General features: G+C 43.1%; 1 protein-coding gene across 2 annotated transcripts in view; it reads right to left on the reverse strand.

Annotated features, from left to right (window-relative positions):
- Positions 1 to 25,413, reverse strand: part of usp25 (ubiquitin specific peptidase 25) — a 201,810-nt gene that overhangs the window by 57,895 nt on the left and 118,502 nt on the right. Inside the window, exons 15-19 of one of the 2 annotated variants that reach the window (XM_060833848.1) lie at positions 22,898 to 22,968; positions 22,224 to 22,452; positions 15,355 to 15,555; positions 12,973 to 13,106; positions 3,259 to 3,354 (exon numbers count right to left, since the gene is read on the reverse strand). In XM_060833848.1, the coding sequence (XP_060689831.1) occupies positions 3,259 to 3,354; positions 12,973 to 13,106; positions 15,355 to 15,555; positions 22,224 to 22,452; positions 22,898 to 22,968 (731 nt within the window). The remainder of the gene's footprint in view (positions 1 to 3,258; positions 3,355 to 12,972; positions 13,107 to 15,354; positions 15,556 to 22,223; positions 22,453 to 22,897; positions 22,969 to 25,413) is intronic. The other variant, XM_060833849.1, reaches the window with a different exon arrangement.

Genomic DNA, 25,413 nt, shown 5'->3' on the forward strand with positions numbered 1-25,413 from the left:
TCAAAATATATACAGCTCATATAGAAAAATCAATACGTTTAACCTATAATTGGATAGAAAGCTTTCTTAACAGTATCATGCGTGTGTCATTCTGACAGCTTTTAAACTGCGATGAAGAAGGGAAATTTATAGAAACCATAGTAGGGTAAAGGTTAGATTTATAGAGGCCACAGTAGGGTAAATGTTAGACTTATAGAGCCACAGTAGGGTAAATGCTAGATTTATAGAGACCACAATAGGGTAAAGGTTAGATTTATAGAGGCCACACTAGGGTAAAGGTTAGATTTAAAGGGGTCACAGTAGGGTAAAGGTTAGATTTATAGAGACCACAGTAGGGTAAAGGTTAGATTTATAGAGGCCACAGCAGGGTAAAGGTTAGATTTATAGAGGTTACAGTAGGGTAAAGGTTAGATTTATAGAGACCACAGTAGGGTAAAGGTTAGATTTTGATGATAAACTTTTGCCCTGCTTAAACAAAGAACAATCTGGCAAAATAGTTTAGAAGATAGTTTATAAACTAACCTTTATGCTGGGTAAGTTTCACATTTTTCACAAAGCACTGATACATTTTAGGTGTGGACAACAGTGACAACATTTTTTATTCTAAATTAATCTAACGTGATTGCTAGGCAACAAAGGCAAACAATATACTGGTGGATTTTTAAAGTCAATGTCAATTTTGTCCTCTCTTTTCTTGCATTTACTGGTCCTTTCTATCAGATGGGATTTGTTGATGCCCTTTGGCAAGTGGCAGGTGAATGTCCATGTTTACGTGCCGGCAGGCCAAGCAACTGTGATGGACAGCACAGCTAAGAACTTACACTTCTTCACATACTCATGAACAGACCAGTCGGCATGTTACTTAGAATGCTGTTCTATCACTTCTGGGATTTTCTCTGTTAGTAATGAGGATACAAGCAAAATGATTTGATATAACATGGCACTGATCCATAATGTAAATTAAGCTGTTATGCTGATCTCAGAGGTGGCAACCAATGCAAATTGTACATGTGCTATGGTTTTGGCCTGTTACTCCTTGCACCACTCAATTTACAGCATAACCAATGAGTTCAGGAACACAATGAAAGCAAAGAGTGCAGCAATGAGGGGCTTTCTGTAACTTCCTTTTCGTCAAGTGCTGAATAATGAGTCTATGTTGAAGGTGCAGAGGCACAGGGTGGAGATCGAATGTCCTCTGTCTGCTAAACTGGGAATCAAAGAATGGTTCAAATGGTGCTGTCCTGCTGTATCATGTTTCAGTTGTGGCTCAGTTAGTAGCACAATCACCTCAGCGTCAAAAAATTGTGGGTTCAAATCACACTCCAGGTTACCCTGGAACCAATAGTAGAGTGGTGAAGTCTTGCTTCAATTATATAGGAGCTGGCTTTGACTATACCTGGGGTAGTGTGTACAGTTCTGGTCTCCTTATCTCAGGAAAAATATTTTTGCTGCAGACGGAATAGAGACTTGCTCCAGGGATAACAGGACTGTGCAATGAACAGACACTAGGCAAACTGGACATGCATTCCCCACAGTTTTGAAGAATGAGAGGTGATCTCATTGAAACTTACAAAATACTTAATGAGACAGACAGGGCCGATGCAGGTGAGATGCCTGCCCTAGATAAAACCAGGAGCACAATATAAAAACAAGAGGGATTTCACTTTGGTCCACGATGAAGAGAAATTATTTTAGTTAGGTTGTGAACCTTTGGAATTCATGACCAAACAGGGCTGTGGATGTCCATTCTTTGAGCATGTCTAAAATCGAGATTGACAGATTTCTTGTTACCAGTGGTGTACAGGGTTATGGGATTGAAGTGAGTAAAAGGCACTGAAGTGTTCAATCAGCTGTGACTGTACTGAATGGCAGGGCAGGCTCAACGGTCCGTTCAATGTTCCTGACATCATTACGATGTTTGATCTGGTCAATGCCATGTCTCTATGGGAGCTGGCTATGCACAAAACTGGCCACCAAGCTTCAACAACAGAGGGCATCACCTAATTAATTGGCTGTAAAGAACTTTGAAACATCATGAACGGTGATTTGGAAACTCAAGTCTTCCTAGCTTGTCTCCTATTCAAGTTAGCTATCTTGGTAACCACAGCTTTGGCTCAGCCCTTCTATCATTACTCCTCACTTCTATTTGCACCCTCATTTTTCTGTTTAGCGTTCAGGGAACTGTGGTTGGAAAAACGTTTACTTAAATAGAGAAAACAACAATATCCTCAATCAAAAATGGACTGTTTCAATTTATTGGGATGAACTTCCAACTTGTGTGTAGACTTTGTGCTCATCATCAGTAACGAGATGCAAGCTCCAACAAAAGCAGCAGCAGTAGAAAGAATTTGAATTAGAAAACACAAATTAGATTATGGGTAGGGTTAAGGCAAGAATCAGCTGAAAATAGCTATGAACACCCCACGACTATCCCCATCTTTCCAACACCTGTGTGTCAAAACATCAAAATCGCAGTTTTTTTTTACACTCGGAGCTTACAAAGTTTAAATCAGAGTTGCCCCAGTTAGAAGCTTCACAAACTGCGACAGAAAGATGAACTTCAAAACGATATTAAAAACCCCACAAAGGTGTAGTCATTGACATATTGCATAACACATACCCGTAATCTAACAGCAATAATGAACTCAAAAATCGTGCATTCCCTTTCACTTCAAACCACCTGGAAGGTCCACAAATAACAACTGGGAAATGCTCACAGTCAGTGCGGGAAGAATGGGCAGTAGAACTTGTTTTTAAAGCATTGTCCTGAACACTCAGCCTTTTCCAGTAACCTGCACACAAGGTGACTGAGTAGAGTACAGCTCAACCTGTATTGCATTCTAGATGAGCACTTATTATATTAAATGTTTGATGGACATGCCACTGGGCTGGAGGCACTCCTCTGAGGGAAGGGCGAGGGGGACAGGAAAGGGAAGCAGGCGAGATAAGGAACAGCGTGGAAAAGGATTTTTTTTTTAAAAAATGGCGAAACAGTGGAAACAAAAGTAGATGAGAAAAGAAATGCGAGACAGAGGAATTAAACAAAAGACAGATAGGGGTGCAGAGAACCAAGGTGGAGGGCTGGTTAAACAAACGAAGGGGAGAAGGGAGCTAGTGAACACTGATCTCTGAGTATCTGATCAGGATAGAGTATTACACGGCCTAGTGACAAAACGCACGATGCTGGGTTCAATATTGCTTTAATATGCACAGCAGACAGCATTCAATCACACTGAATAAAATAAAGGGAGTTTGTACCTTGAAGAAACCAGCCTCAGGACCATGTCTGTCATACACATTCCTGGCTTTACCTATAGCCATGATAATACCTTGCATGGTTGGGGTCAGCATGACCTGCCAACAAGGGGTCGTAGGTAAAAAGTCAGATAATGGATAACGCTATTCAAAACATATGAATTGGCAACATTTTATTTTAAATTTTTTTTTAAATAAACAAGTTCACATAGAGAAAGTGTGAAACATAAAAAGGTTTGCAAATTATCTTAAATTAATGCTATGTAATGAAGTAAGCAGTAAATTAGCAATAGCTTTAAATGTTTCATATTAAAAAAATTAAAAAAAGGCTACTGGCAGGCAACATGCAAGAAAATCTGAAAATGAGATTTAATTTGCCCTGCAAGTGGTGAAAGCTTGGCAGTTGCTGTGGAATACAGATGTTCAGCAGCGTATGCTGCTTATGGAGCAGTCCACAAATGCTCAGCTGTACACTGAATGCAATCCTCTCTTTCTCTCACATGCTTTAAGCAACCAACACATCAGGTCACTTCCTCAGCACAGAGATGGCCATTTGACCCATCACAGCGATGCTGGAGTTTTGATGGAACTTTCAATTTAGCTGCAGTTCCTGCTCCTGACAGTCTGCAAATATTTCCATTCAAGCATTCAGACAATCCCTCTCGGAAAGGTGCCACTGAAGCTAGCATGGATACACTGAGAATTTACACCAGTGAAACTAAACTTTCTGTCCAGCCAATCTTTGTCAATTTGTATAAAGAAATGCACAAACCAGGGCAAATCTAGCAATCTGTAAACATACATCTCTAAAACTTTCACCCTATTCTATTGCAACTTTTTGAATTCCCATCAACCAGAAAGGGAAAAACATCTTCTACAACAGTGAATTGCAGACAAGTAGGATGTGTAAAAAGGGAAAGTCATTTCAAAAACTGCTGTTCTTTTGAAATATTCCATCTTACTCCTCTGAAGGCACTGACTCTTTCTGGGATAATGTCCCATAGTGGCAGCATCACCTCCTTAGAGTTGATTCAAACGGGCTATTCTCATTGGGTAACCATAACAGCCCTGCGCATCACTGCTGCATGAGGAGGGTGGTGGAGCCTGGCACTTTCTAACAGGGACCGGCAGACATCAGTCAAGAGTAGATATTCTTCAATAGAAAAAGGGTGCTGGAGTAAGGGCATCAAAGTTAATTGGGACATTCCGGTCACTGACCCCGACTGAGTTTAACCAAAACTATAAACTGGACATGGCTGCACTTGGGCAAATGCTTGACAGAGGCAGCTTGAACTCTGGTGCCTCCTGCTGGCGTTGTCATGAACTAGAACTCCCAATGGGTTTGGCAGCAGATCATCTGTTCAGCTAATGGGGAAGGGAATAGCCTGTGCCTTCACAATTGTGGGGATCGAAGCAGACAGGGACAGAAATCAGGATACCAAAAAAAATGTGTGAAGGGGAGAGAACAAGCGCCTTTGAGAATATCTACTGAAATTCAGACACTCACCTCCCTCCAAATTTATCCACATAGCTCTACAGATAAAACAGCTAGGTCAACTTATGTAAGAGTTAGATATTCATCAAGGGTTTCACTAGAACACAATGTAAATATCAAGATCCATTTTGTACAGTCAGTACAACACGATTCATCTAAATCACCTGGGATCAATACAAACCTGGAAACGTTCAATTCTTGGCTGTTAAATATTAAGTGCATTCAATGCGATTGAGTAAAGAGTATGCACACTTTCTTAGCCTGCATTGCACCGTGCAGCCCCTCCCACATCTTGCATAATGCAAAACTCGTATCTTACACCTTACAATACACAGTAGATTCTCTCTCCTTTATCAAAAGGCATACATTCACACTCTCCCCAACATTCTATTTATACCCACTCTCCCCTACCCTGCATTGCACAATGAATCCTTTCCCCTACCCTGTGTGGTACAATGAATCCTCTCCCCTACCCTGCATCACACAAATGCATCATCTCCCCTACCCTGTATGATACGATGCATGTTCTTCCCTACCCTGCAAAGCATAATGCATTCTCTCCCCTATCCTGCATCGCCCAATGCATTATTGTCCCAACCCTGCATCGCCCAATGCATCATCTCCCCAACCCTGCATCGCCCAATGCATCATCTCCCCAACCCTGCATCGCCCAATACACTGTCTCCTCTATCCTGTATGGTACAATGCATCCTCTTCCATACCTTGTATGGCATAATGCATCCTCTACCCTGCATCACATAATGCATCCTCTCCCCTACAATGTATTATCGTCCCAATTCTGCATCGAACAACACCTTCTCCCCTACCCTGTATGGTACAATGCATCCTCTCCCCTACCCTGCAATGGACAATACATCTTCTCCCCTATCTTGCAATGCCCAATGCAGCCTCTCCCCATCACTGCATTGCCCAAAGCATTATTGTCCCAACCCTGTATCGCACAACACATCATATGCCCTATTTTGCATCGCCCAATGCATCATCTGCCCTACCCAACATCGTGCAACACATCATCTCCCCGACCCTGCATTGCATAATGCATGGTCTCCTCTACCCTATATGGTACAATGCATTCTCTCCCCCACCCTGCATTTCTCCTTCGAATCCACCCACTTCCTCCAACCCAAGGGGTAGCCATGGACACACGTATGGGCCCAGCTATGCCTGCCTCTTTGTCGGCTACGTAGAGCAGTCCATCTTCCGTAGTTACACCGGCACCACTCTCCACGTCTTCCTCCACTATATTGATGACTGCATCGGTGCCACCTCGTGCTCCCGCGAGGTTGAGCAGTTCATCAACACATTCCATCCCAACCTTAAACTCACCTGGATCATCTCTGACACCTCCCTCCCTCTCATGGACATCTCCATCAATATCAATGATGACCGAATTGACACTGACATTTTTCACAATCTCACCGACTCTCACAGCTACCTGGATTACACCTCTTCCCACCCTACCTGCTGCAATACTGCGATCCCGTATTCCCAATTCCTCCACCTCCATCATATCTGCTCCCAGGAGGACCAGTTCCACTGCAGAACACACCAGATGGCCTCCTTCTTTAGAGACTGCAATTTCCCTTCCCACGTGGTTGAAGATGCCCTCCAATGCAACTCAACCACTTCCCACACCTCACCCCTCCAACCGTAACAAGGACAGAACCCCCCTGGTCCTCACCTTCCACCCTACCAACCTTTAAACCATATCATCCACCAATATTTCCGCCACCCCCAAACGGACCCCACCATCAGGGATATATTTCCCTCCCCACCCCTTTCCACAAAGACTGTTTCCTCCATAACTGCCTGGTCAGGTCCACGCCCCCCCCCCAATCAAACAACCCTCCCCTCCTGGCCCCTTCTCCTGCCACCACAGGAATTACAAAACCTGTGCCCACACCTCCTCCCTCACCACCATCCAAGGCCCCAAAGGAGCCTTCCACATCCATCAAAGTTTCATCTGCACATCCATAAATGTCATTTATTGTATCCATTGCTCCTGATGCGGTCTCCTTACATCGGGGAGACTGGACACCTACTCACAGAGCGTTTTAGGGAACATCTCAGTGACATCCACACCAATCAACTCCACAGCCCCGTGGCCTAACATTTCAACTCCCCCTCCCACTCTGCCGAGGGCATGGAGGTCCTGGGCCTCCTCCACCGCCACTCCCTCACCACCAAGACGCCTGGAGGAAGAACGCCTCATTTTCCGCCTCGGAGCACTTCAACCCCAGGGCATCAATGTGGACTTCACTTGTTTCCTCATTTCCCCTCCCCCTCCACCTTACCCCAGTTCCAACCTTCCAGCTCAGCCCTGCCCCCATGACCTGTCCTACCTGTCAATCTTCCTTCCCACCTATCCGCTCCACCCTCCCCTCTGACCTATCACCTTCAACCCCACCTCCATCCACCTATTGTACTCTTTGCTACCTTCTCCTCAACCCCACCCTCCTCCCATTTATCTCTCCACCCCGGAGGCTCCCTACCTTCATTCCTGACGAAGGGCTTTTGCCCGAAACGTTCGACTCTCCTGCTCCTCAGATGCTGCCTGACCTGCTGTATTTTTCCAGCACCACTCTAATCTAGACTCTGATTTCCAGCATCTGCAGTCCTCACTTTTGTCCTGCATTGCACAATGCATGGTGTCCTCTACCGTGTATGGTACAATGCATCCTCTTCTATACCATATATGGCACAATGCATCCTCTCCCCTACCCAGCATCGCACAATGCATCCTCTCCCCTACCCAGCATCATAGAATGTGCCAACTTCATTGCCCTGAATCGAACAATGCACCGTCTCCATTACCTTGTAACATATAGTATACTCTCTACCCTACTTTCCATTGCATCCTGTCCCCTGCTCATAATTTGGTGTCTAGTCTATGTTAAGTTTGAAATTATGCACTTTCCCTGACCTGGCACTGTAGAACATTCCTTTACCCCTGTGCTCCCTGGCTAGCTGTGCCTTCTATCCTGCATTTTATTATGTGCACTCATCTACCCTGCATTATGTAACTTGTTCTGTGTTGTGTCCTTTAAGAAATTATTTAAACTGTAACACTAGTACTCTGATGCACAGCAGTGCACAGAGTCATGCCCATTCGGAAGTGCCATGCAACAAATGCCCACATGCTATCCAGTCATTTACACACAGTCGGGCACTGCGTAGATACCTCATCATCATAACCGCCTTCCTCTGACTCTATGACCAACCTTCCTACTGGGGAAATCTCCACGTCAACCACACGCTGGCTGAGACCAGGCTCGGGGGAAGCTGGAGCAGAGGCCTACGGGAAAAGGGGAAGGTCAGGAAGTGAAGGACGGTATCGGGAAAGAAAAAGATGAAGGGTCACAAAGCGCGGTGCCAATTTTACAGAGGGCTCACTCCTTTCCAGGGGAACTTGCAGATTGTGCTATTCCCTTGTACCCACCGACCTCATTATTCTTGGTGGGTAGAGGAAGGTGATTTTGCAACTATGGTACACAGAATGTAGAAGTTCCCAAAAAGGACATCTGGGATGCCTCAGCGGTGTCCACAGCCACACTTGCCAATTGGGTGTTTGGGGCAAATCATTGCTTGAACCTATGTGCAACCACATTTTGGCATAAAGGAGAATTTACCATTTAATGTGTGGCCACAGAGCACCATCCAGTGGCAAACACTGATCATTACAGTAATGCACTGAAACCAAAGGTGGCAGTGTCAGTGACTGAGAATCAATTTGCAGGGAATCCCCCAGAATCAGATAATATTTGAAGGGACCATCCTGCAAACGACAAAACATAAACACTACTCCTGTACTTTACTAGGTTGAAACATGGATATTTACTGGTCTGTCACTAGTTATGATAGCAAGTGAGGAACTTCAGTTAATGAATTGAGTGCAGATTTAAGTGGGACTTTTTCTGACAATTTGTTCTGTAGACAAACTTTAGACGAGTCTGGAAAAAGCACTGATACCAAAAACAAAGAAAAGTAAAATAAAAATACAGAATACAATCAATTCAACTTTGCATAATCAGGAACCACGTTTACTGATTCCACAGGAGAGAACATTTCCTTCCCCTATACGGTCCTTCAATGAGGATGAGAGAATATACAGAATCTACATTTAGTGTGCAACTTAATGGAGGAGCAGGCAAGAGGAGTAGGAGGGACAAGAGGAATGGAGACTGCAAGTGCAATCCCCAAGTGATGATGTTGGCAACTGCAGGGAAGCAAAAGAATGCAATTCACAGACAGGACAAGTGTTCACATTTGGACAGCTTGGGATTGAGAACAGGGAAAATGTTTTGACAAATTTGATTTTTGTCCGCTGGCTAAAGAAACCTGTGCAATTTTAGACGGTGCACAGCAATTCACTTCTTCACATGTATTCAGAAAATATGTTGGCCGATCCCAACCACCATATCTAAAATGATGCAACCCAGCTGACAATACCAAGCACAGTTTCCCAGAATAACATGCAGCCCCTGGAGTCTCACTCAAGTGCACAGCTGAACACCTGGAGCTTCTGGCCATACGCACTAATTGGAACATTGCCATTAATATATTGCAAAATAATTTGAATTAGGGGCACTGAACAAAGAGAGTTGGAGTATGTGGTGATTAGACAGAGGGAGGTGTTCCTCTAAGGAAGGAAAGGCATTGGGACATCCTTGAGAGACTTGGCAGTGTCCATGAAGATGGGGCTACTATTAGACCAGATGATCCAAGAATGAGTGACACCTGTTAAAACAGTTAACTTAATCAATGTACTTCAGTTATCTTTGCCTGTTTCCATTTTGGTACCCTACACTGTGAAACTGGTAAGCATCCTTTGCTTGGTTTTTGTAACTGCATAAAATTTGAGGTTAACTGGGAGAAGGCATTTTCAGCTTACTACCAGTAGACTGAAGTAAAGTCATCTGAGCTAGGAATTAAAAGTTAGGTGAAGACTAAAACTTGCCTGTACCAGGAAGTAGAAGTAGCTAAGGTGAAGACTGTCCTACCCCAGCCCTGCCTGTCTACAGTAATGACCCTAAAGACAACATAGCTTTTTAAATGAAAGGCTTATTAAGGGTTAAATGGAAGTAAAGAGTACACCAATGTCCCACTAAGGAAGGAAACCTAATGCCCTTACCCTGCCTGGCCTTCTCCGTCTTAACTTCCTTTTAAAGTAACCGAATGAGTTAACCAGTTGTGTAAAATTATTACCCGCATTTTAAGAAGGTGGCCCACCACATGGATCTTGGCGCATTTAGGAACTGAATGCCAGACTCAACAACAATGTCCATGTCCAAAGAACAAAGAAACAAAACTTGTAACTTGACTTGAGAATATTATCAAGAGCAAGCATCTGAGTTGAGGTCTGCATGTTACTCAAAATCATACTCTTGGTCACTTAACTTCCATGCTTGGGGCCTTTTAAATGCACCAAGTGTTGTCATTGGCTAGGCCAGCATTTATTGGCAATTCTTATGTACCTTTGTGAACAAAACTAAGTGGCAACCAAAGCTATTTAGGAGGGCAAATAAAAGCCAACTGCATTGTTCGAGATCTGGAGTCACATAGAGGACACAGTGGGTAAGGACAACATATTTCTTTCCCTGAGGGATCCAAATGAATGAACTAGACTGAGATAATCTGATCGCTTCATGGTCCATGTCACTATTAGTAGTTGTACATCAAAATAATTTATCAAACTTAACTCCCAAAGCACTATGTCAGGATCAACTCATAGTTCAGGATTACAAAACCAATTATAAAGTGTTCTGCTACTGCACTCTGACTTACTTCCTTAACATCTTTGCTGACCTCAATGACAGGACTCACAAGCATCTGGGTTCAATCTCTGATCCCTGAACCAGCTGAGGAACTGTGGGCCCTATGTCATTTGGACATCAGTACAAATAAGCTACCAAACTCAGTATAAACCTACATTTAGTAACCTTGCAAGCTGTGTTACCCAGTTAACTGAAGGATTTTTGTTTCAAGCACACCTAGGGTCACTGGCTTTCAGTTGTTACAGGTATCCATTCAGTTAACAGACTAATTTAACATTTCATCACTATAAACCAGTAGCCTTTATCATGCATAATGCCTGTTCTTTCAGATAATGAGCTCTTCAATCTATATTACCTGTTATGACTGAAATCTGTTCAGAGACAGTTGCAACCTTGCAGGGTCGCCAATACTGGTTGGAATGGAAGCTTTGTCATGTAACATACTGTCACCTTTAGTCACCTTACAGTCTGTAATAATGGTGACTGCTGTACCCACAATCCTTTGCTTTGCAGAATGCATCCTATCTATTATATGGTTGCACTGTATCCTGGATGTCCTGCTGATTCACCATGTGTGCTGGATTGCTGTCAAGGACGTGTGCAGCATTGAACTTTCCTAAATAGGTTTAAGAAAGAGCATCCTATCTGCTCCTCAAACCCCTTCCCTCCTAACTGCTTTTAGATTAGATTAGATTAGCTTCGCTAGAGTGTGGAAACAGGCCATTTGGCCCAATAAGTGCACACCGATCATCTGAGGAGGAACCCACCCAGACCCATTTCTGTCTAACTAATGCACCTAACACTATGGGCAATTTAGCATGACCAATCCACCTAACCTGCACATCTTTTGGACTGTGGGAGGAAACCGGCACCCAGAGGAAACCCACGCAGAAATGGAGAGAATGTGCAAGCTCCACAGTGACAGTCACCCAAGGCTGGAATTGAACCAGAGTCCCTAGTGCTGTGAGGCTGCAGTGTTAACCACTGAGCCACCGTGCCGCTCTGCTGGGACAGATTTAAACCACACTGTTCCACAGTTGGTGTCAAAGTTATAATCTCTGTCCATGAAAATATCTCCTTTACAGATATATACAAACACACATGTTAAGGAGCAAAAGAAGCACAACAGCTTAAATAACTGGCAGAATATTGAAAACATAGAGGGTTTAATAAACCATAAAAGTCTTCACAGCCAAGGTCAATTTCAGGAATACAAGATTTGTGTGCTGCCTCTACTAACCTCTGTCCTGTGCCACACAATCTTGGTCAGAGTTCCTGACAATCACTGCCAGGAAGTAAGGCACAAAGCAGAGGTTGACAGCACGTTTGCAAACTCGACCTCTGCCTCTCCCTCCCCCAAATAAAACACAGAAAAATACTGTAATGGGAGGAATGTTAGAATCTGTTTATTGGAAGAATATAGGTCGGCTTCTTTAACTCTTGTACATCTGCGTTTTGATTTGAAGTAATACAAGACAACTGTGGGACAATGAAGTTTGAACCGGCGAGGCTAGACCTGGTGGTCCAGAAATGAAATATGGCACAATGAACAAATAAAGATTAGCAAATAAATTGTTATAAAGCATGTTATTTACAGGAGTGCTGTACCTCTGGAAAGTGCAAAGCTGCCACTTCACAGTTTAATTTAAAAACTTGGACCCTTCGATGTCCCAGCAAGTTAATTGAGAAGGTGAACTGTACATAACAATCGGACTGGATTGTTGTTCGTCTCACCTGGTTCGTGTCAGGCTTGGAATGGTAACTGTAGCTCCCCCTACAGCAGTAAACTGAAGGCCAGTTTACATGAATTGTCCAGCACCTCCAATTAGGTGGGCGTGCAGGCAATAAGCAATTGACACGGCCATGACACTGACAGCTCGTCAAACAGATGCAAACATGCTTTTCTTCCTCATGGAAAGCCAACAGTGCCATCTTGGCTGAGGTATCTGGAAGGAGACTGAAGGCTACTGACACCGAAAGAAATACTACCGGGTGGGAGTTCACTTCTTTGGGAAGGAATTAAACAGAGAGGAATGGAGGGGTTTTGGCTGGGGTTAGGATGGGAAGGGAAAGCTGTAACTTGAATTTATACAGGGCTCTATTATGAGCTCAGAACATCCAGAAGATTTTCACAAGCAATAATTTACATCTTCATGGTGTACCCACCACTACGTCACAGGGGGAGTGCTTTGAGGATAATGGCGGTGGAGGGAAAAGAAAAATCCACTCTCTCGCTGGGGTACAATACTCCTGTATGTAACACAAACAAATCATGGCCTTTAATGGGGTGCGTAAAGAAGATGGATGGGAGTGGTCAAATGGTGTTTCTTAGCGAGCAAGAACTGGCCTGACATTCACTATTCAGCACTTCTTTATTTGATATTGTAAGTAAATAGTAAAGAAAAGTTGGCTTGTTGCAAGTCATACCGCTTGCAGCGCAGCCTCTGGACCCCGGTCGTCATACTCTGTGGCAGCTTTGGTGACCATCCTTGCAGTATCTCCTTCACAAACTTTAGAGAGATCTTTTGCCGAAGGTTGCTCTAGGTATTCCAATTCTTTTCCTTGCAAAAAGAAACAAGAGAATTTTAAGCCAAGTATCTTACCAGGATTCTCCCCAGAAGGATGTTTTTACCCTATGGGAGTATACAGGTGATAACCACCCTCTGGAGCCTACTTCAGCTCTCTACGTGAGCTAATACTACTACCAAATGTTTTCAACAGTCTAACATTAATTATGAAACAAACCAACAAATGTCAAATGATAAACTTCAAGTTTCCTTGTATGCTGTACTGTGAAACAGAGAGTGGGGGGGAGGGCATTCAGAACAGAAGAGCTCAGGTTCCTAATGTACACTGTTTGATGATCTCAGAATTGCGTGAAATTTTACAGCACAGAAACATCCAGCTCACAGATTCTCTGCCGGCATTTGTACTCCACACAAGCTTCTTTTCATCCACATTTCATCTTGGTGAGACCACCCTTGAGATGCCCCATGACATGAAAATGAGAAGGTGAACGTTGTTGTTGCTACCACTGGGTTATTTGATGAGAAGTTTGGAAATCTAGCACATGGTCGCAGGGTCTCTGGAAAAGGAGTTCATGAATTAGGACTGCTAGAAGGAGAAATTTCTTCAATCAGTAGGTTTGAATCTATGGAATGGTCTACTTATCAGGGTTATGGATGCTCCATCAATGAGTAGAAATTTTAGGCTGGATTAGCGAATGTTTGATCCCTCAAGGAATCAAGGCATACCAGGAGCAGGCAATAAATCAGAGCCAAAGCAGAAGATTCCGCAAGGATCCGTTTTGGGACCATTGCTGTTTGTCATTTTTATAAATGACCTGGAGGAGGGGCTAGAAGTTTGGGTGAGCAAGTTTGCAGATGATACGAAAGTCAGTGGAGTTGTTGACAGTGAGAAAGGATGTGGCAGGTTACAGCGGAATATAGATAAGCTGCAGAGCTGGGCAGAAAGGTGGCAAATGGAGTTCAATGTAGCTAAGTGTGAAGTGATTCACTTTGGTAAGAGTAACAAGAAGATGGAGTACTGGGCTAATGGTCGGACACTTGGTAGTGTGGACGAGCAGAGGGATCTTGGTGTCCATGTACACAGATCTCTGAAAGTTGCCACCCAGGTAAATAGTGCTGTGAAGAAGGCATATGGCGTACTGGCTTTTATTGATAAAGGAATTGAGCTCCGGAGTCCTGAGGTCATGCTGCAGTTGTATAAGACTCTGGTGCGGCCGCATCTGGAGTATTGTGTGCTGTTTTGGTCGCCACACTATAGGAAGGATGTGGAGGCACTGGAACGGGTGCAAAGGAGGTTTACCAGGATGTTGCTGGTATGGTAGGAAGATCGTATGAGGAAAGGCTGCGGCACTTGGGGCTGTTCTCATTGGAGAAAAGAAGGTTTAGGGGTGACTTGATAGAGGTGTACAAGATGATTAGGGATTTAGATAGGGTTGACCATGAGAACCTTTTTCCAAATATGGAGTCAGAGACTACGAGGGGGCATAGCTTTAAATTAAGGGGTGGTAGGTATAGGACAGATGTTAGGGGTAGATTCCTTACTCAGCGAGTCGTGAGTTCATGGAATGCCCTGCCAGTAACAGTGGTGGACTCTCCCTCTTTATGGGCATTTAAATGGGCATTGGATAGGCATATGGAGGAAAGTGGGCTAGTGTAGGTTAGGTGGGCTTGGATCGGCGCAACATCGAGGGCCGAAGGGCCTGTACTGCGCTGTATTTTTCTATGTTCTATTAGTCATGGCTGTAATGAATGGTGGAACAGACTTGCGGGGCCATATGTTCACCTTACTGATATAACCTGTTAGGATCATGCTCCTACCCAACTACTTCTTCAGTGCATCTAGTTACATGAATTCCACACAGTGACAAACTCCATTTTCAACAACTCTCTGGATAAACAGGTCTACAGATAGCTGAACAGCCAAAGTCAATCTGATTCTCACTACCGGGTGCACACAATGGAGTAGCCTGATATCCGTACACCATGGCCAACCAGTTGAGATCAGGACTGACAACACTGGTAGGAATTTTCTCCAACAGCTGAAGGGTGCCAAAAACCTTACTGCAAGCGATTGCTAAGTCAGCTAACTTAAGACAGAACAGAAACTGTACCCAAGATATTTTGATCTGCATAGCTCAGTTTTTACAGAACAGTAAAAGATGTATGGTTAGCACAATGCTTCAAGACACCTGCTAAACCACTATTCAAAATACGTCAACATATGAAAAAAATTCCAATTCAGCAGACCAAACGAGGTAACAAATTATTTTTAAGCATTCACCTGAGGTAGATGCTCCATGGGGTTCTCTCTGGGTAGTGTGTATCTCCATCTTTTCCTGTTGGGCTTTTTTCTCCTGTTGTGCGTCCCACTCTTGCAACTCCTTCTCAAACTTTCGGTTGTCATCCCTCACATACTCTTTCAAATCACGCGGCAAGGTGTTCATTCCAGTCAATACCTGACCAGTTTCCTTATCGAACTCCTCTACAAGAGCAATGGGGAAGAAATTTTAAATATATAAGCTGTAAACTAAATAGCAAAGAGAAGACTTGAGAAATTCATTTTCACACATCCTTGCAACGTGTATTGCCTGTACTATCCTGAGTTCACTGACATCCACTGCATTGGCAGCATTGACACAACAGTTTGAATTAGCAAGTGAAAACTGGAAATCAGTCGGAGTTCCTGCTTTTGTGCACTACTCAGGGGTCCCTAGTGGAATCTGAGCCTTTCGGAGTGAAGACAAAGTCAAGAATTTTAGGCGTGAAGAGAGATTGGATAGACTGGAGTTTCCTTGGGGCAAACAACACCGAGGGAGAGACATTATTGGAATGTATGACACAGATAGGAAGAAATTTGCCTCCTTGGTGGAGGAATCAATGATCGAGGGAACAGATTAGAGCTAAGGAGCAACAGGTTTAGAGGAGATCAGAGGAAACAATACATAGAGGACGGTGGGAATCTGGAACTCTCAGTCTGTAGAGGTGGTAGAGGAACAATGTCTACATTTTGGATGTATTTAGATGTGTACTTCTGATGCAAAGGCATACAAGGCCAAGGGAAAACGGGATTAGTGGTTGTTTTTGTCCGGTGCAGACTCGATGAGCTGAACGAGCATTTTCTGTGATGTATACCTCTATGACTTTGATTCCAGTGTCTCTCAAAGTTGCTTTTTTAAAACAAAACTTTCATAAAAGTAATGCAAATTCACCCCCTTAAGAAATACAAAAGAAAACCACCCAGGCTATTTAGTCGAAAATGGCTTTAAGAAAAGAAATATGGTTCTAAAATAGCTGCAGTGGTCACCTGACCACAGATTGAGACAAGTTTCCTGAGACATGTGGAATAAATAAAGCCATCTTCACCGAAATTATCTGAAGGCATCAAAACCAGGCAACTGAGTCAGTGTCAAAAAATTTGTACTTTCTATCCGATTCAAATATGCATGATCATTTCACAAACTGGGAAACTGAAGCCTCACCATCCAACGTGCTAGCTTGGAAAGACAATAGAGCCAAACTCTAGAATACATATTGATCTATATTTTAATAGCTGATTTTGAACAGGAGGCCCTGCAAATCTTGCTCTCTCAGGCTGTATACTGGACGCAGAACATGCTTGGCAAATATTAACATGATTACAATCATATAGACTGTCCCAATATGTTGGTTTTTAATGTTCCATGCAAGCTGAGTTCCTTGGCTGGTAATGAATCCAAACTGAAAGTAGTGGAAATACTAATTCCTAACCACGGGACGACCAGAGCTTCACTCACGTTTCACTTTTGCAGTAAGCTGGAGAGATTTCCATACTCTGATCTGAATAGTGTCACATGACCTTTTAAGTTCCCCAAGGGTGTAGGAAAACAGCACCTGATGTAACACCTACTTTGAAACAACCATTCACAAGAACCAGAATTAGATACAAATTTTGCTACTGCTGCAGGTATGAGTCCAAAATTAACTCACAGCAGTGTCCTGTTTAAAGTAAATCCATTTAATGTCTCATGAGTCACGTGACATTGTTTTGTGCTTCCCCCATATTGAGGTCAAACATCAAAACAGTGTCAATTACATGACATCCACCAAACAAAGACATTACTAGGGGACACAGCTTTAAATTAAGGGGTGACAGGTATAGGACAGATGTTAGGGGTAGATTCTTTACTCAGCAAGTCATGAGTTCATGGAATGCCCTGCCAGTAACAGTGGTGGACTCTCCCTCTTTACGGGCATTTAAACGGGCATTGGATAGGCATATGGAGGAAAGCGGGCCAGTGTAGGTTAGGTGGGCTTGGATCGGCGCAACATCGAGGGCCAAAGGGACTGTACTGTGCTGTATTTTTCTATGTTCTATTAAAGACAGAATTGGCAACATCTGGATTCCCAATTAACCAAAGGGGGCTGGTAAAATATGCTGGACAAATAGTACTGAATGGCTCCCAGAACCTTGGTCATCCAGCTGCTGAGGAAATCCTGCACCAGCTCAAAACAACAAGCTGCAGAATGAGTTTTTCAATCCAAGGGCTGCTCTGTCACATTTCAATTCCATTTCAAAAGAACTGCCTGCCTTGTTTGATATAGGCTCATGAAAGATCTATCACGGATGAATTTTGGTATTGGCGAGGGTAGCTCTGCCCACTGTATCGAAAATTGTAAATCGCCTGCTGCACTTTGTCTCACCTCTCTCAAAATGGAATGAATGTTTGATGGTTTTGAAGACAGACTGAGGAAATGGATCTGACTGAAGTGTGCTGACACAGACTGAATGGGCCAAACAAAAGAATGATGATTCTATACCTTCCTGGACATGGGTCCTTTTTGCATCCCTCCAACCTCTAGCTAGTCATGTTCTTGCAGCTTGACACACCCTGACCACATCAGCTGACTTTCTTTGGGCTATTTGCATTCCTGTAGCTAAATACTCCCTCCACAGGACAACGCTAACTTGACAACAGCAGCTCACATTTATGAAAACAGCATTGTTGGGTGTTGTAAGTGAGGCACATCGTGCCAAGTCTTTGATTGAAGTAGCACTCTGTTGAGTACACGAGTCAAATACAGATCTTTTGGGGACTCCAACATGTCCAAAAGGGATGTCATTACTTAAAGGAGGACGAATAGGGACAATGCAGCATATTCACATAGAGAGAGGTGTGTTTGGTGATTTAAAATTCACAGATTTCCACCTCTACGACAAAACTAACAGGAAGGGTTCCAACGTGGAGTTGAGAATAAAAATAGGGGATGATAATGTGTTCAAGAATCATGGAAAAGAATAGTGGAGTTGGAAGTGCAATGGAATTGTAAAGAGCATGGTACTTCTTTCAATACAACTACTTACTGGAACTACAATAGCCCACAGGGAAATATATCAAAATTATTATTACGTGAGATGTGTAAATTTAAGAAAATCAACTGGCATACAGAAATAAGGGAACAGGAGCACTTTGGTTTCTCTTGTGTCATTCAGTGAGATTACGGTCAATCTGGGATAGAAATACCAACCTTTTGTCATATCCCTTGATTCCTCTGATCGCAAAAATAATTTTAAAATGAAGGCTGACAAATGATTGATTGAGCATGAACTGTCGGTTTTTGGAAAGGTCAAAAATTCTGTCACTATTTCCTCATAGAAGAGTTTCCCAATTCCACTCCCAAAGGTCTGGATCTAATTTCTGGATAGTGCATCTAGGATTTAATAAATAGCACTGAAAGAGTTTCCTTATCTTCTCAATAATCTTCCCTTCTGTTTAACCTTATAATCTTCAATCAAATCATCCCTTAAACATCTAACTTTAGCTATGTGTAATCTCTCCTTAAAATTTACCACTTGGGGCAGCACGGTGGCTCAGTGGTTTGCACTGCTGCCTCACAGCGCCAGGGTCCCAGGTTCGATTCCAGCCTTGGGTGACTGTCTGTGTGGAGTTTGCACATTCTCCCTGTGTCTGAGTGGGTTTCCTCTGGGTGCTCCGGTTTCCTCCCACTGTCCAAAGATGTGCAGGTCAGGTGAATTGACCATTCTAAACTGCCATTGTGTTAGGTGCATTAGTTAGAGGAAAATGGGTCTGGGTGGGTTACTCTTCGGAGTGTCAGTGTGGACTTGTTGGGCCAAAGGGCCTGTTTCCGCACTGTAGGGAATCTAATCTAATCAATTATTCTGCTAAGTCTACAATACACTCTCTTCCGTATGTAAGACAATATTGACTAATATTGGAGGCAATCCAGAGCAGGTTCATTAGATTTAATCCAGGTATGCAGGGACTGTCTTATGAAGAGGGGTTGAATAAGTTGGGCCTGTACTCACTGAAGTGCAGACAAATGAGAGGTGACCTTAAAGTCACAGAGATGTACAGCATGGAAACAGATCCTTCGGTCCAACTCGCCCATGCTGACCAGATATCCCAATCCAATCTAGTCCCATCTGCAAGCACCCAGCCCATATCCGTCCAAACGCTTCCTATTCACATATCCATCCAGATGCCTTTTAAATGCTGTAATTGTACAAGCCTCCACCACTTCCTCTGGCAGCCCATTCCTCAAATGTACCACCCTCTGCAGGAAAAGGTGTCCTTAGGTCTCTTTATATCTTTCCCCTCTCACCCTAAACCTATGCCCTCTAGTTCTGGGCTCCTACACCCCAGGAGATTTGCCCTATCTATGCCCCTCATGGTTTTATAAACCTCTATAAGGTCACAGCTCAACCTCTGAAGTTCCAGGGAAAACAGCCCTAGCCTATTCAACATCTCCCTATAGCTCAAATCCTCCAACCCTGGCAACATTGTAAATCTTTTCTCAACCCTTTCAAGTTTCACAATGAACTTCTGATAGGAAGGAGACCAAAATTGCACACAATATTCCAAAAGTTGCTAACCAATGTCCTGTACAGCCACAACATGATCTCCCAACAACTTACTCAATACTGTGACCAATAAAGGAAAGCATACCAAATGCCTTCTTCACTATCCTATCTACCTGCGACGACACTTTCAAGGAGCTATGAACCTGCACCCCAAGGTCTCTTTGTTCAGCAACACTCCCTGAGACCTTACCATTAAGTGTGTAAGTCCTGCTAAGATTTGCTTTCCCAAAATGCAGCACATCGGCATTTATCTCAATTAAACTGCCATCTGCCATTCCTCAGCCCATTGGCCCATCTGGTCAAGATCCTGTTGTAATCTGAGCTAACCCTCTTCGCTGTCCACTACACCTCCAATTTTGGTGTCATCTGCAAACTTACTAACTATACCTCTTATGCTCACATCCAAATCATTTATATAAATAATGAAAAGTAGTAGACCCAGCCCCGATCCTTGTGGTACTCCACTGGTCACAGGCCTCTAGTCTGAAAAACAACCTTCCACCACCACCCTCTGTCTTCTACCTTTGAGCCTGTTCTGTATCCAAATGGCTAATTCTCCCTGTATTCCGGGGGATCTAACTTTGCTTACAGTCTCCCATGGGGAACCTTGTCGAACGTCTTACTGAAATCTATATAGATCATGTCTACCACTCTGCCCTCATCAATCCTCTTTGTTCCTTCTTCAAAAAACTCAGTCAAGTTATTGCTTATTGAAACATTCTTGGGGGATCTGACAGGGTTAATGTAGAAAGATTGTTGCCTTTGTAGGAAAATCTAGGACCAATAGGCATCATCTCAAGAGTCATGTCATCAACGTCCAAAGGAGAGGCAATGGCCTAGCTTGACTATTAATCCAGGGACCAAGGTAATGACTTGGCGACATGGGTTCAAAATCCCCATGGCAAATGTGGAATTAAGAATCTAACGATGACCATGAATCCATTGTTGAGTGTCGGAACCATCTGGTTCTCTAATGGCTTTTAGGGAAGAAAGGAAGCTATCATCCTTACCTGGTCTGGCCTACATGTGACTCCAGACCCACAGCCCATGTGGCTGATTCAAACTGCCTGTTGGGGCAATTGGGGTTGGACAATAAATGCTGGCCTGGCCAGTGGCATCCTCATCCTGTGAATGATTTTAAAAAAAATCTTCCCTCAGAGGGCAGTTATGGAATTCTTTCCTGCAGAGGGCTATTGAGGCTGGATCATTAAGGCTCAAATAGACTCATTTTTTATCAGTAAGGGAATCAAAGGTTATGGGGGAGAAAAAAACAAAGTGGAGTTGAGGATTATCAACTCAATCATTAGTTCAATGAATTGCAAAGCAAACCCAATGGGCTAAATGGCCTATCTCTATTCCTGTCTTACGGAGTTATGGCATTAGGCCAATATATCCTACCTCAGGTGTGGTGTACAGAACTGCTCATTGTATTCCTGGTGTGACCTAGCTAGGCCATTGTATATTTGTTGCATGACTTCAACCCTTTTATTTTCTAATCTTTCCAGAAGAGCTGGTGGAAGAAATTAATATTAATAGCAATGTTGTTCTCGCGGGTAGTCAATTACCTTAAATTTATATTGTCTGGTGATTAGCGAAATGCCAGAGGCAACAGGAGGAGAACTCTTTTTATGCAATGACTTATTTTGATCTCAGAGATTGATGGCGACAGTGAGTTTCAAAAGGGAACTGGATAAATGCTTGAGAAAGATACAGGTGTCAGGCTGTAGGAAAAGACCAGAGAAATTGGACTAATGGAGAGGAGCATGGACAGGATAGATAGGAAGAAAGTTTTCTTCTTGATGGAGGGATTAATGACCGGAGGGCATAGATTTAAGGTGAGGGCAGGAGGTTTAAGGAAGATGTGAGGGAAGACTCTTATCCAGAGCACGACGGGAATCTGGAACTCACTGCCTATAAAGGTGTAGAAGCAGATACCCTTATAACATTTAAGTAGTATTTAAATATATACTTGCTATGCTAAGGCATGTAAGGATATAGGTCAATTGCTGGAAACTAGGATTAGAATAGTTAGGTGGCTACTTTTGACTTGTACAGACATGATGGGCTGAAGGGCCCCTTTCTGTGCTGTAGACCACGAGCTAATTATGACTTTGATTTGACGTGCCTTCTTCTGTTCTACGTGATCCTCTGAGCAGAAATAGACACATAACAGAAGCCAAGGATTCTCAAATCACGCCATCTCAAAATAAAAAGTAACAATCCACGTCAAACGACTTCCATGTGTTACACACAATACATGTAAAAGACGAGATCAGAACTAATGCAAGTACCTTCTATTAAGTATCGCTCCGTGTCGTTTATGTACATTAAACAATATGCACTAGCGTTTCTGTAACCTCCAAAGGAATCGCGTTCTAGCTCCTCCCAGGAGGATTTGGTAACAGCTATGTCGTTGTATTTCATCCACCTCTCTTGGTGGTGATCATGGATGTAGGCCCAGTAATGCCCAGCATTAGCCTGCCCTTCGTGCACCAAGACTGCATGTAGTCGGTAAGGAACCTAGAGCACAAAGGCAAGATTAGGTCAATAAAGGCTCACTACAGTGAAGAACATAAATATACATAAATTCCATAAACTGTTGCTGAGGCTTCAAAAATGCATTCAAATTTGTCAAATCTGCTCTCCATTGTAACAATCAATTTTAAATTGACACCTTAAAGTAAGACATACACAAATTTCAAAAACCATCACTGTTAAACTCAGTTCATATTTCAGCAGATCAGTTTTAATGAATAGATGCAGCCAAAATTTTCTCCTTGACAGTTTGACAAGCCAGCCCAGTAGTTTTATTTCAGAGTTCCCACATTTGGCATTTCCCTGCCGGTTTCAAAACCACCTGCAGAATAATGGAACTCAACCCAGTTGGCTCTGTCCTTCACAGCCCACTCTTCAAGCAGCAGATGGCCTGAAGCTCAGTTAAAATCACACAGCTCTGAAGATTTACCTGCATCATCGTCTTGTCAGTGTACATCAGATCAATTGTGCGGTGAAGCCTGGCGATGCTCTCTTGTAAATCTGAAAAATAAAAGCCAGAAATTGAGACTGGCATCTTGAACATGACACTCCAATAGGGACCAGGTGAGGGAACTGAAGGAACACAAATAACTCCTGTGAAATATTTAAAGAAACGATAAGTTTGAAGGACTTACTGAAAAAATGAATCAGGACATACTACGAGTTATGGCTAAGCAAAAATAAAATCAAAGAACAATACAGCACAGGAACAGGAGCTTCAGGCCAGTAAGCCAGTGCAAATTGCAAATCCTTATTTAGGTCCATTACTTATTGCCCATACACTCTTTACATTCCTCTGTTTGCCTCCTGCTCATGTGTCTATCAAGATATGCCTTAAACGTTGTTAATGTGCCTGTTTCCACCATCCAGATACATTCCAGATACTCACAATCTGTGTGAAACATTTTCCCCACACTTCTCCCCTTAACTTACCCCCTCTCTCACCTTAAACCTCTGCCCTCTTATAGTTAACCTTTCCACCGTGGAAAAACGCCCCTGACTGTTCACCCTATCTGTGCCTCTCATAATTTTGTGGACGTCCATCAGGCCTCTGTCTTTCCAGTGAAAACAATCTGGGATTATCCAACATCTCCACATACCTGAAACCTTCCATACCAGGCAAGCTCCTGGTAAACCTTCTCTGCACCCTCTTCAAAGCATCCACGTCGTTCTGGTAGCATGGCAACTAGAACTGCATGCAATATTCCAAATGTGTCAAACTAAAGCTTTATACAGCTGTAACATATCTTGCCAACTTTTATATTCAATGCCCAGATCAATGTAAGAAAGCATTCTGTATGCCTTCTTGACCACCTTATCCAACTGTGTTGCCATTTTCAGGGATCTGTGAACCTGTATGCCCAGATTCCTCTATATATGCTGATGTTCCTAAGGATTCTGCCATTTATTGTATATTTTGCAACTGAATTTGATCTTCCAAAAATGCATCATCTCGTATTTGTCTGGATTAAACTGAATCTACCCAAATCTGCTATCTGTTTCCTGCCGTATCCTTTGCAAATCTTCTTCACTATCTACAACTCTACTAATTTTTGTATCATCTGCAAATGTACTGATCAGACCATTTACATTTTCCTCCAGATTACTTACAAAATATTACAAAGGTCCCAACACTGTGATCCCTGCTGTACACCACTAGTTGTGATCTCCATTCCAAAAAAGCATCCTTCCACCACTACTCTCTGACTTCTATGACCAAGCCAGTTGATTTCTATTGGCCAGCTGATTTCAGATCCCATGAGACTCTATCTTCTGTACCAGCCTGCCATGAGACATCTTATCAAATGTTCTACTGAAGTCAATGTAGACAACATATACTACCCTTCCCTCACCAATCATTCTTGTCATTTCCTCAACAAAACTCAATCAAGTTGGTAAGACATGACGTTCCCCACACAAATCAATGCTGCTTATCACTAACAAGCTTCCAAATATGAATAATTCCCATCTCTCAGTATCTTCTCCACCACTGTCTGGCCTTTAATTATCTGGATTATTTCTGTTTCCCTTCTTAAACAAAGAAACAACATTCTCCAGTCCTCTGGAACCTCACCTGAGGCCAAAGAGAAGGCAAAGATACCTGTTAAGGTTCCAGCTATTTCCTCTGTTGCCTCCAACAGTATCCGGGAATAGATCCCATCTGGTCCTGGGTTGGGATCGGTATCTACATTAATGTACTTCAAGAAACCCGACATTTCCTCCTTCATCAAGTTGACCTGCTTGAGAGTGTTCACATACCTTTTCCTAACCTCAACATTCTTTATGCCCCTCTCTTTGGGAAATACAGATGTAAAGTCTTCATTAGGGATCTCGCCCATCTCCTCTGGCTCCACACATAACCTCCCACTTTTATTCTTAAATGGCCTTATTTTTTTCCATAGCTATTTTCTTGCTCCTAATGTATGTATAAAATGCCTTAGGGTTCTCCTTAACCCTGCTGCCCACGGACATGTCATAGCCCTTTTTAAACCTCCTAACTCCCTGGTTGAGCTCCTTCCTACTTCCTTTATATTCTTCAAGGACTTTGCTTTTTTAGTTCCATAGACCTCAGGCATGCTTCCTTTTTTTGACTCAGCTGATAATTTCCCTTGTCATCCAAGGTTCCTGAATCCTGCTATTCCTGTCCTTCATTTTCACAGGAACATGCCAGCCCTGCACTCTAATCAACTGGTCTTTAAAAGACTCCCAATATCAGATGTGAATTTATCCTCAAACAGCCGTTCACAATCCACATTCTCCAATTCTTGCCTCACTTGGTTAGAGTTGGCCTTCCCCTAATTTAATTCCTTCTTCAGAGGTCCACTCTGTCCTTATCCATAAATATCAGAAAATGTACAGAATTACAGTCACTATTCCCAAAATGATCCCCATTGAAACATGGATCACCTAGCTGGCTTGTTTCCCAATACCAGGTCCAGTATGGCC

The sequence above is a fragment of the Hemiscyllium ocellatum genome, chromosome 12 (genome assembly GCF_020745735.1).
Source record: "Hemiscyllium ocellatum isolate sHemOce1 chromosome 12, sHemOce1.pat.X.cur, whole genome shotgun sequence".
Classification (NCBI taxonomy): domain Eukaryota; kingdom Metazoa; phylum Chordata; class Chondrichthyes; order Orectolobiformes; family Hemiscylliidae; genus Hemiscyllium; species Hemiscyllium ocellatum.